Raw genomic sequence first — 12,676 nt, forward strand, 5'->3', positions numbered from 1 at the left:
AAAAGCAAGAACAACTAGGACTTTGCAAAAGTGCAAGCCCATTTTGCCGACATATACCCATCGGAGATGTATAAAACACATTCTATTCTAACAGCTACCCACTGTGTTTCCGTACTGTGTTGGTGTGTCAGTGAGGAGAGGAAGGACCCTCTTGGGGCGTTGGCCAGGGAGTACGGGGGTTCCAAACGCAATGCCTTGCTGAAGTGGTGTCAGAAGAAAACGGAGGGCTACCAAGTGAGTGTGAGCGAAGCACCCTTTCTGTTGACTTGCACCGAGATTCAACCTTTCCAAGTGGCTTCCTCGCGATACGTTTAATTGGGGTCACCGTGTACACTGACATTTGTTTTTCTTGGCGAATCGCGGCGTGCGTTCTTCCCAACTACTGACCGAAATGCCTCCTGCAGTGCACACTAATTGCACTTCACGTTCAACCTTTGGAGTTGTATTTTTGTTCCCGAGTTAAAACAACGTTTGTAGCACTCGCCACTTGAACTGAACGCGTTAGCTTATTTCTTCCTCAATTAAACGTGCAAAATCATTAGCAATTAACATGTTGGTGGTCACAACGGCTCTTGTGAACGTTGGGCGGAAAGTGTATGCAGCAGTGTTGGTTTTAATCATGCGTGTCTGAAATAGCATCCAATTACACCAAGCTGCAATGAGAAATGACCATGAATACATTTCTATTTCACTGATACAACTTAAGTCATTTAGACACTGGGGCTGTATTTAAGTTAAGTGAGTGCACATCGCGCTTGTTTAATAGCAACGACCCTCATTATGACGTTCTACCTCGCCCAGTTAATTGCTGCTGTAAGTGGTTGAATAACAAGGCTCACTCACAGGGAGAGACGGCGTTAAATGGGTTGCGTTTTTTGTTGTTGGAACAAATTGAAGTGGAACCGCACTGCCACATTTACAGTTCTCCAAATCATATTTGTTTGCTTTTATGGAGATCGATATCGGCCGATTTTGTAGGTGCAAACTCGCTTAGGGACCACTCCTTCACGCAAATCGTACGTGATGCGCACGACGCGGCTGTGACAGTTAGCAGCGCTGGTGATCCCGCCGATAACGTTTTTTGCTGTAACAAACGAGGTGAAAAAGAATCCCCAAAACCCTGCAATCACTTTCCAAATGCGTTGAGCGTGCACGACAAAGCACACCTGTTGCTTTCAACAAAAGGATGTCTCCCCCTCTTTTTTTAATGGTCGTTTATATATTTCTTGATCTGACGCACAAAAGGGTGAATGGGTCTACCTTTTTTGACTGCTGCATGTTATCCCTTCTGTCTGGGACACGGTCACATCCCTTCATGGCTAGGTTTTTTTTTTCGGCTTCCACACTTTCTACGTTGAGGCTGCCGTCAAAATGCAGCTCACATTTTGTGAAAGTGCAGTGCACTAAACACTGCCAATATGCCGCTCCAGACATCCCATTATGATGCAGACACATCGAGCTCGAGGGATACGAAAATATTTATTTTGAAGAGAATCCACACTCTAATTGCATCCGGGCAAGTTGCAGGCTCCGCATCTTGATAAATGCTTCCTTTTGCAGTGTAAATCTCAACATTGTTAATTATCGCATAAGCTAACACTATGATAGATTGCATCTCATTGCTTTCCATCTTAATTGCATACAGCCACTGGAGTCTTGTAATTAAGTCTGTTGTGGCCGAGACATACGATGAACAAACCTGGAATGTTGTGGGTCACAGAGGTGACTTGTGTTTTGTTTTTACCTTTTACGTAATTACATGCCTTTATCTTTCTCAGAACATTGATATCACCAACTTCAGCAGCAGCTGGAATGACGGCCTGGCATTCTGCGCGCTTTTGCACACCTACCTACCAGCTCACATCCCATATGCTGAGCTGTGCAGCCAGGACAAGGTTAGTCCAGTGAAAAGGCTTTAGGTTTTGTGCTTGTATTATGTATAATGATGTAACGGATGTAAAGGTAATCAGAAGGTGAAATTGCAGCCCTCCAAAATTGCTTGCTCACGCCACTGTTGGAGAAGGTCATCTGGCTTTAGAGAGCCCCTCCAGACCAGAGGGTGTATAGGCCTACTCTTCCACACTGTCCAGACGTCTTTTAAGAAAGAGGTGCGAGGACCTACACTTTATCCCACCACGTGTGACCTGGCGATTGACGCTACAGGGTGAACAGTCTTTAACCCTTTCCCATTACGATGACGTACGTGTACGTCATCAGTATTTTGATTCTGTTCCGATGACGTACACGTACGTCATCGTAAAGGAATCAAAAGTAAGAGGCCATGCGGGAGGGCATGTGGCACATTTTTTCGCCAGCTATCATAGAGTGCGGACATGGTGCCAACAGTTCTCTGTGGTGAGTACAATGTCTTTAAAAACAGCGGCACTGCCGCTGTAAATAAAGTTAACACTTAAACGCTTGCGTGTTCCGAGATTCAGCGGTAAACTGGACCCACCATGCAACTTGCAGATATCTCGGAACAGGAAAGGGTGAAGGGACTTGCCAATTTTTTCAGCTACCGTGCCGGGAGAATGGTCCAGCGAACTCTGGATTACAATATACCCTTTGGCTTTTTCGGTAAAGTCACGTAGGTAAAACAAAATAAATGAAAACAACTCAATTAAATCACGACGTTTCGGAGGCAACACAAGCTTCTGTCTTCAGGTGGAACAGTCACAGCAAAATAGCTGTATCAGTTGAAGAGCTCTGAGACACCCGAGATTATAGACAGGTTAAGGGGGTGGGGGAGGAGCCAGGAAGGGACATGGGTGGGGGGAGGGATAAGTTAAGCCGCCTTTTGTTATGCTGCAGGGGGTTCGGGGGAAGCGATGGCGCGCTGCTCGAAAGCGAGTACAACCCACTGGAAGAAATGGAAATGGCTGTACAATTATAAGGCAGCTAAAGTTTGACTTGGTTGATGACATCTTTCCAATGGTTGCTCAATTTAAAACCATCCTCTCGGTTGAAGTTGTGTCTATGTTTGTATATCTGGATGGCTTCATGGACAAATCTTTGGTAATAACCGGGAGGTTTGCAGAGTACTTTGGTATCGGAGAAAACAATGTCATGAGAACCCGCTGTGTTGAAACAACGATCAGCCACGGCTGAAGAATTCGTTCTGCCGTGTTTCAAATCTGATTTTTGCTCGCGAATTCGGTCAGAGACATGTCGCTTCGTCTCCCCGATATAGCAGTCACCGCAGGTACAACTCAATTTGTAAACACCGGGGTACTGTAAGTCAGGAATGATATCCTTTACGGATGGGATCAGATCACGGATTTTGTGTACTGTATTGAACCGGACCTGGATCTTGTGTTTGTTTAGAATTTTGGAGATCTTTTTGGTAACGCCTGCTATGTATGGCAACGTGATGATTTTGATCGGAGTATCAGGTGGTTGTTTCTGTATGGTGGGAGAAACAGCTTGGCGGATAGTACGGTCAGAGTATCCGTTCATCTTGAGGGCCAGGTGTACATGTTTTAATTCACTGGCCAGGTGGTGTTGGTCAGAAATGCAATGAGCCCTATGATATAATGTTTTGATGAGATAATTATTTTGAGCCTGGTGGTGGTGGGAATCAGGCTTCAAGTAGGAATCTGTGTGGGTGGACTTCCTAAAAACAGAATGTCCCAAAGAGCCATCAGTCCTCCTCTCAAACAGAACATCCAAGAATGGCAGCTTGCCATCTTTCTCCACTTACATGGTGAATTTGATGGATGGGTGTCTGGAATTGATGTGGTCTAGGAAATGGGTCAATGCTGGGAGGCCATGTGGCCAAATCACAAAAGTGTCATCCACATATCTCATCCACAGGGAAGGACGAAGGGTGGATGTCTGGATGCCGTCTGATTCAAATTTCTCCATGAAAACATTGGCTATCACTGGTGACAAGGGGAACCCATAGGGGTACCCTCATTTTGTTTGTAGAAGGTACCATTCCAGGTGAAGTAAGTGTTGGTGAGGCAGTGCCTAACCAGCGCAGGTACATCAGGGTTCAGTCCATGTTGGACCAAATCTTCAATTATTGTTATGGTGTCAGGCACTGGGACCTTCGTGAACAGAGAGACCACATCAAAGCTGACAAGGATATCGTCAGGAGATGGTACAATGTCCTTGACCATAGAAACCACTTGAGTTGATTCATAATAAAGGTTTTTGGGTTAGATCGCGTTTATTTATAAATGTGTCGTAACCCTCCACCACCCGACACGGCCAATCAGCAAAAAAAGTGTCACGTTGACAAAAGACAAATAATTCACTACTTCAGCCCACCGGTGTGTTGAAGAGTTAATCCACATTTACAGTTTGAGTACGACGTTTCGCTGGTAAATACATCCAGCATCATCAAGCAATTCGCCAGAATGGTAAAGCCCTCGCTTGCTCCCGGTTTTTATATAGAGCAGCAGGGTGACGTCATCACTTAACTCATCAGGTGCAGTGATTAGAGGCGGAGGGCGGGGTATTGTAATTATATAATCGATTAGTAATCAGTCATTGGTTATGATTAGTAATGAGTTGTAGATTAGTAATTCTTTAAATGTAATGTGTATTATTTAATAATACGCTTCCAGGCCGCACTGATTGGCCGTGTCGGGTGGTGGAGGGTTACGACACATTTATAAATAAACGCGATCTAACCCAAAAACCTTTATTATGAATAATATTGGTCGCGAAAGCCTACGTGTTAAACTCACTTGAGTTGAGTTAAGTACTGCTGAGGTGGTCTTGCCAGTGAAGGGAAGCAGATTATCCGATTATAAAACGAGCTAGCTTGTAGGTAGGAGAGTTGATCGTGGACACGATGGGCCGTAGTGGGGTACCTTCTTTATGGATCTTGGGAAGACCATAGAATCTGGGAGGTCTTGCAGCCGAGGGTTTTAGGGAGGGACGTTTGGTTGGTTCGATTAGGGAAGTCGAACAAGTGATGATCTTGTTGGTTTTTATCATTAGGCTGTTAGTAGGATCATTTTAAAAATTTTAGTAACTCCCATCATTGAGTAGGTCATGGATTTTGTTGTATGAGTTTTTATCCATAATGACAATAGCATTGCCCTTGTCGGACGAAACGATGACTATATCATCCCTCTTTTTTAAATTTGCGAGTCCAGAGCGTTCGTTTTTGCTAATGTTGCTAATGGGTTTCTTAACATTCTTGAGAATAGTGGCTATTTCAGCTCTCGCAACGTCCGCTTGGATGTGTCCTATGCCTTTGAGGGCTACATCGACCTGAGAGATGACATCCTCTACTGGTACAGTGAGGGAAAAAAGTATTTGATCCCCTGCTGATTTTGTACGTTTGCCCACTGACAAAGAAATGATCAGTCTATAATTTTAATGGTAGGTTTATTTGAACAGTGAGAGACAGAATAACAACAAGAAAATCCAGAAAAACGCATGTCAAAAATGTTATAAATTGATTTGCATTTTAATGAGGGAAATAAGTATTTGACCCCCTCTCAATCAGAAAGATTTCTGGCTCCCAGATGTCTTTTATACAGGTAACGAGCTGAGATTAGGAGCACACTCTTAAAGGGAGTGCTCCTAATCTCAGCTTGTTTACCTGTATAAAAGACACCCGTCCACACAAGCAATCAATCAGATTCCAAACTCTCCACCATGGCCAAGACCAAAGAGCTCTCCAAGGATGTCAGGGACAAGATTGTAGACCTACACAAGGCTGGAATGGGCTACAAGACCATTGCCAAGCAGCTTGGTGAGAAGGTGACAACAGTTGGTGCGATTATTCACAAATGGAAGAAACACAAAAGAACTGTCAATCTCCCTCGGCCTGGGGCTCCATGCAAGATCTCACCTCGTGGAGTTGCAATGATCATGAGAACGGTGAGGAATCAGCCCATAACTACACGGGAGGATCTTGTCAATGATCTCAAGGCAGCTGGGACCATAGTCACCAAGAAAACAATTGGTAACACACTACGCCGTGAAGGACTGAAATCCTGCAGCGCCCGCAAGGTCCCCCTGCTCAAGAAAGCACATATACATGCCCGTCTGAAGTTTGCCAAGGAACATCTGAATAATTCAGAGGACAACTGGGTGAAAGTGGTGTGGTCAGATGAGACCAAAATGGAGCTCTTTGGCATTAACTCAACTCGCCGTGTTTGGAGGAGGAGGAATGCTGTCTATGACCCCAAGAACACCATCCCCACCGTCAAACATAGAGGTGGAAACATGCTTTGGGGGTGTTTTTCTGCTAAGGGTACAGGAGAACTTCACCGCATCAAAGGGAGGATGGACGGGGTACCGTCAAATCTTGGGTGAGAACCTCCTTCCCTCAACCAGGGCATTGAAAATGGGTCGTGGATGGATATTCCAACATGACAATGACCCAAAACACACGGCCAAGGCAACAAAGGAGTGGCTCAAGAAGAAGCACATTAAGGTCCTGGAGTGGCCTAGCCAGTCTCCAGACCTTAATCCCATAGAAAATCTGTGGAGGGAGCTGAAGGTTCGAGTTGCCAAATGTCAGCCTCGAAACCTTAATGACTTGGAGAAGATCTGCAACGAGGAGTGGGACAAAATCCCTCCTGAGATGTGTGCAAACCTGGTGGCCAACTACAAGAAACGTCTGACCTCTGTGATTGCCAACAAGGGTTTTGCCACCAAGTACTAAGTCATGTTTTGCAGAGGGGTCAAATACTTATTTCCCTCATTAAAATGCAAAACAATTTATAACATTTTTGACATGCGTTTTTCCGGATTTTTTGTTATTCTGTCTCTCACTGTTTAAATACACCTACCATTAAAATTATAGACTGATCATTTCTTTGTCAGTGGGCAAACGTACAAAATCAGCAGGGGATCAAATACCTTTTTACCTCACTGTATATGTTTCGGGGTGACAGCGAAATTTAGCCCTTTAGCCAGTACCGTTTTCAGATTGTCCGAAATCGGGATGTTACTCTGATTAATAACGATTTTGTTATCCAGTTTTGTGATGTGTGGTTCTGGCTTCTTCTTTGATAGGAGGTTGAATTTAGCGATCAGGTTAGCTTTGCATTTGGCTGACAATGAATCAGCAGAGGCAGCAGTCATGTTGTCAACGTGGTTCCAATCAGAAGGGGACATTTTTTGTGTTAACATTAAATATGATTGTAAGAGAGTCTTGTCTAAACTATCGAGTTCAAATCGGAGTACTCTTATTCTCTCTGAGATTAGTGATAGTCTAGCATTAAACAATATCCGTTTAGAGTTCGGTGAAGATTCAGCAGCAGATGTGAGTGTGAAAGCAATGAGGAAGGTTAGTGTCTCGATGAGCTGTGACTTCTTGTCTCGTCTCTTAAAAACTCTAACAGGTAAGTGAAATTCCTCCCCGTAGAGGGCATTAATTCTAGATTTGAAGCTTTCGTGACTGCAAGGATTCATACGCTTTGTTTTTTTCGGTAAAGTCATATAGGTAAAACAAAATAAATTAATTTTTAAAGGATTCAGTCCCTGTTGGACCAAGTCTTCAATGATTGCTATGGTGTCAGGTACAGGTACCTTGGTGAAGAGAGACTACATCGAAGCTGACAAGCAAATCATCTGGAGACAGTGACATGTTCTTGATTAGGGAAACCAAGTGAGCTGAATTGAGTACTGCTGAGGTGGTCTTACCCGTGAATGGAAGCAGGGTCTCAGACAGAAATCGGGCCAGTTTATAGGTAGGTGAGTTGATGGTAGAAACGATAGGACGGAGTGGAGTACCTTCTTTATGGATGTTGTGCGCATATGCGGGGATGATACTCTTAGGCGGCAACGGAAGCTCATTTCATGCTAATCTCTCCCTAATCTCTCTTTCCCTAATCTCCCCCATTAACACAACTGACGTGCTTGCGTCCGGGGATGGAATTCCTTCCAGCTCGGACCCCGCTTGCTTGCCCATCGCCACATAAATAACCTCTCGTTGTAACAGCTCTCTCGCTGGTTCAGCAGTTCCACTGCTGGATTATTTCTTTTTTTCCACCTGAGGACGACCGCTTGTGTTGCGATCGAAACGCCGTGATATATATATTTTTTATACGTACGTGAATTTACCGAAATAACCAAAGAGTATGGATTCCTGCAGTCACGAAAGCTTCAAATCAAGATTGTCTTTAAAATGTCATCATTCTAATTTGTTTCAATGTTTACCTTGTATATATTTAATCTGTGTTTTCCCTTTATTGTCATTTTGTTGCTGTGTGCACATAGAAGAGAAACTTGACACTTGCCTTCCAGGCTGCGGAAAGTGTTGGAATCAAGCCCACGCTGGTAAGCCTTCGGGCCACATTGATAGAATATAACTCGGCCCAACTCATTAGTGTCCCTGAACTTCGATACAAATTGTATTTTTCGGATAACCATCAGCAAATATTTAATCAGTTAGAATTTGTTACATGCAGAATTTTCCATGAAGCACCCTCTGCCATATAATGGTGTGGCAATACCGCGAAGGAAACGCTTCTGTACACTGACGTGTCCTCCTCGTTTGCGCGTTTTTCTTCGCAGGATATCAATGACATGGTACACACCGAACGACCAGACTGGCAGAGTGTCATGCACTACGTGACAGCCATTTACAAGTACTTTGAAACCTGAGCGGCTGTTGGTGAACGCATCTTCGGAGGTCCGAGAAGCAAAGTTCGATGAAATCTCGTTGATTTACCGAGTGAAGCGCGGGAGCGACGACGTCATCGACTTGGACGTAAAACGACGTTCGCATCGCTGTCGTTCCACTTCTAGAACACTCCGTAAATGAACCAGCGATTCGATCCTGAAGATATTGGCAGGGCTTTTTGCACGCACACCTCCGTAGAATTTCCCCCCCCTTTTTATTTTTTTACCAGGTATGGCCCACTGAGCTCTATAGCTCTTTTTTCAGAAGCGACATGACCACATGTAATAGCTCAACAAAGGGGCTTATCCTGTGGAAATTAATAGCCAAATTACTCCATACGTGTGACGTTGATTCTAAATATAGAGGGGAAAAATCTGGAGGACCCGGAGAAAAATTGCACGCGACCACGGGGAGAACGTGCAAACTCCAAATATACAGCAGCAGCAGGCGTCAGGGTCGGGATCGAACCCACGTCCTCCTGTATAACAGGCGAGGTAGTTAACATCTCCTAGCCACCGTGATGATGACGAGTGTGAGACAAGCAAACTCCAAATATACAGCAGCAGGCGTCAGGGTCGGGATCGAACCCACGACCTCCTGCATACCAGGCGAGTTAGTTATCGTCTCGCTACCGTGGCGCCGTTTGATGCTACATTGTATGGGAACACGAAGCCGCCAGGATGGGGTCAAGTGCGTCAGCTGAATTGGGTATGGGGATGACGAGGAGGCTCGGGCCGTGAAGGTGGCCGGCAGGCTGGCTGGCGTGGCTCTGTTGAACCGCCTCGGCCCGTAAGTCGCACTTCCAAAACGTCGTTGACCAAAGGTCTTCAAAGATTTATTTTTTGTTTCAAGTCAGCCTTGATAGCACCTTCGTATGGTTTCGTTTTGATACTTTTCTGCAACAGATTCATTGTACGGATTATGTCACCCGTTCCGGATGGCCGACCGTCATTTCCATAAGCGTTTATGTAGCGTTAACTTTACATTGAAGGTGAAGTGTAATTAGGGGAGGCAGTCACTTGAAACGATGGAGAAAAAAGCATTATTGTGAATTATTTAACACAACTCCAGTATTTGCAATGTTACATTGCGGTATTTGTCTTTTGTTGTCAAGTAGAGAAATGAAGGAAACACTAAAACAGCAAAATGTGTAGGGAAATAAGGCTGAAGTCTTTGACACTAGTTTTTTGTAACGAGTTCCTTACATTCCACATTTTATTACACTACGCAGACAATGTGGCATTTCAGCAGAAGATTTCTGCCTCGTTTTGTCTAAAGAAATATTTATGGTGGTAACGTGTGATGCTTAATTCACTTAGAGGACTGGTGAGATTTGTAGTTTGTCTGGCATTACTCATGCTGTTCGAGCCAGGGTTGTTTGTCTCTGTTTCATGGTCACGTTCTAAAAGGTATATTTTTTTTCTATAATCACGTTTTTGAGCCAAGTGTTTTTTTGAGTGGGCCCCAAGCAGAAGGGAACGCGGAATGTACACGCGGAAAAGACTTGACGTTTTCACGCCGATATAAAATGCACTCCCGCGCCCTCCAATCCATGACATTGACAGTGCATGAGCTTGTACATTCATGGTATCCGCCCTGTCCCCCCCCCCCCCCCCCACGGTCTGAGCATTCCCATCCGTCGGCGATTAATGTGAAGTGCACTGGAAACATTTAATGAACGGTAAAACACTGGGTTGGTGAGCTCCCATCAATCCGTGCCTCTTGTTGTGCGCCTGCCTGCCTCTTATACTGCCTGGTGACGGTGTCCTCCTTTCGACCAACGCAGCACTTGAGCCTGTGTCCTGGCCAGAGAGAGAGGGGGGGGGGGGAGTGAATTTGTGGGTGAGTGCCCTTGCTTGCTTATGTGTAGAGAGTACTTGCATGTTGTAGGCGAGGTAGAGCAGCGTGAATGAAGGTGAAAAGTGCGGACGGCCTTTGTCGAGTGGAATTGGAAAGGACGTTGAAGAAAAGGGTCCTAGAGAGCAGCGTAAACCGATGATTTTGCTGGCGGATTTCTTGTGATTATTAAGCCGTGCCTCGCCCACATTGGTTGGTGGATGCAGGTGCGTGGGAACAGTTTGCAATTTGGGGGGGGGGGGGGATTAACTAGTGATGGGGAGCCCATTAAGGCAATTAAGGGGCCACGTCATATGCTTTGCCCCTGCGCAAAGTGTAACGGGCAGAGGGAGCGAATTCCCCTCGTCCACTACATTCCCGCGCCTATGGGGTGACTCCTTCACTGAATGGCGATGAAGCGCGGTGAGAAATATCCCGTGCCTTGCACCACTCGCTCGCTCACCCTCCCACTCTCCCTGCTCCCGACAGTTCAATGCCATTTGGGCCACATGTGCTCAAAGGTGCTGGGTCCACAGTGCCTGGTTTAAATGGGAACGCGTTGAGGGCACGTACAGGGTTCGCCTGAATGTGTGCCGCGTGCGTCTGCTACTAATTGACCGCACTCAACGACGGGTGCTCCGACACAAGGGACGGTCATCCATTCGTTTTTTGAGCAGCTATCCAATGAATGCCATCTCGCAAACCGCATGGGTGGGGGGGAATTGTTGCAATGGCGTGAAACCGTCCTTTGGAATTCGTGTCCAGTATTTTCACACAATACTTGAACGATACAGGAATACATTAAAACCAGTTTTGCACAAGAGACAACTGTATGGTTGAAGATTGCATGGCTTGAAAATGTAAATGGATAACGGCTTATTGACATGTACATTCTCATGCGATTTCCCCCCCCCCCCCGCCAACCACCGCCAAACTCGACGTTACGTTATAAAGTTCACCCGTATTTTCTCGTTTCGCACCCGGGAGGAAATTGTAGAAATGTTCAAGGTGGCATTAATTGGCGTTCATACTTTTAAATATGGGGGGGGGGGGGGGGTGTACACGGTTCTCCCTATAAATGTCCCTCATTACCCCCTTGTCCTCCTCTCTCCCCCCAACTACTACCCTGCATGTCCCACGACTGCCCCTTGTCAGTGGTGTAATGTCAGCTCGGTGTGTGGAATGTGCGCACCGTGAAGACAATTCTGGATAATTAGGGACAAGCATGGTGCTGTAAAGGAGGTGAAGTTTTGCATAAATTGCTATTATTTTTGTTACGTGGCTTAGCTGATTCACACTTCCATTGAGATCTGTTTCAAGAGACCTCGGAGCACTTGCAATTTTGGTTTGTGTAATTCGTAGATAATGCCGATGTGGAAAAAAAAAACACTTAATCGCAATACCATGCAATGCTACGTCGGTCATTTGAATAGACCCAGGTGAAAGTGAATGACGGTTGAAACAGTACATGGATGTGATATGTCTCAAGTCCCAAATGTGTATCTGTTCCAACGGCCATGGTGGAGGCGATGCTCACGTCTGTCATTGGCTGTAAACCAGCGATGAAGACTCTACATTCCTATGACAGGGACCAGTTTTATCGTATGGACCATGCTTGACTTCCCAACAAAGCGGTATCGTATTCCTTTTATTTACCACTGAGAGATGATGGGTTTATAGTTCTGGCCACCTTGTGTTTCTTGCCGAGTAAAGCGTTCGGAGTAACAGCCACGCGGCGGGTCGAGTTGAGACTCGTCACATTTGGCGGTTTTGTAGGATTTCACTGCCCACCAGTGCCCCCCTTTTTCCGTGCTTTTCACGGACAGAATGGTGCCGTATGTTCAACAAATTTCAAATGCCCCTTTTCTACAAGCAAAGTACAGGTTTGCATTGAATTGATTGTACACGTTTTGTCGCGTGAAAATAGCCGTTGGGCTATTACATGAACACTTACAAATATTTTATGCTTTTTTTTACATACATTCTTATCGATAAGTGATATTGCTGACAACAATAAACAGTACATATTATACCTGTGTCGCAGCTCAGCCCAGATTGTGAAAGGTTGGTTGTTTATACACGTCCTTAACGTCGATTCCTTCGCCTGCAAATGAACGCGCAGCAATGGGCATCTCGTGTTGCTCCGTGAAGATTTTAGAACGGTCATGGGGAGAGTGGTGGCACGATGTTGTTTTTTATGATCTCGGCGATTTGAGTTGGATCCCCAGCCACGGGTCACATCAG

The 12,676-nt window shown here is 45.4% G+C and overlaps 1 protein-coding gene across 12 annotated transcripts in view; it reads left to right on the forward strand.

Moving 5' to 3' along the window:
* Positions 1 to 12,462, forward strand: part of SPECC1L (sperm antigen with calponin homology and coiled-coil domains 1 like) — a 41,197-nt gene extending 28,735 nt beyond the window's left edge. For 8 of the 12 annotated variants that reach the window (XM_032967777.2, XM_032967780.2, XM_032967784.2 and 5 more), the window contains 4 exons: positions 132 to 240; positions 1,779 to 1,895; positions 8,191 to 8,250; positions 8,488 to 12,462. In XM_032967777.2, coding sequence (XP_032823668.1) covers positions 132 to 240; positions 1,779 to 1,895; positions 8,191 to 8,250; positions 8,488 to 8,577 — 376 coding nt within the window. In that variant the 3' untranslated portion in view covers positions 8,578 to 12,462. The remainder of the gene's footprint in view (positions 1 to 131; positions 241 to 1,778; positions 1,896 to 8,190; positions 8,251 to 8,487) is intronic. The other 4 variants (XM_032967781.2, XM_032967782.2, XM_076072599.1 and 1 more) reach the window with 1 other exon arrangement.
* Positions 12,463 to 12,676: the final 214 nt, after the last annotated feature.

This window comes from Petromyzon marinus, chromosome 38 (genome assembly GCF_048934315.1).
Source record: "Petromyzon marinus isolate PM22_M1 ecotype Great Lakes invasive population chromosome 38, UKy_Petmar_22M1.pri1.0, whole genome shotgun sequence".
In the NCBI taxonomy this organism is placed as follows: domain Eukaryota; kingdom Metazoa; phylum Chordata; class Hyperoartia; order Petromyzontiformes; family Petromyzontidae; genus Petromyzon; species Petromyzon marinus.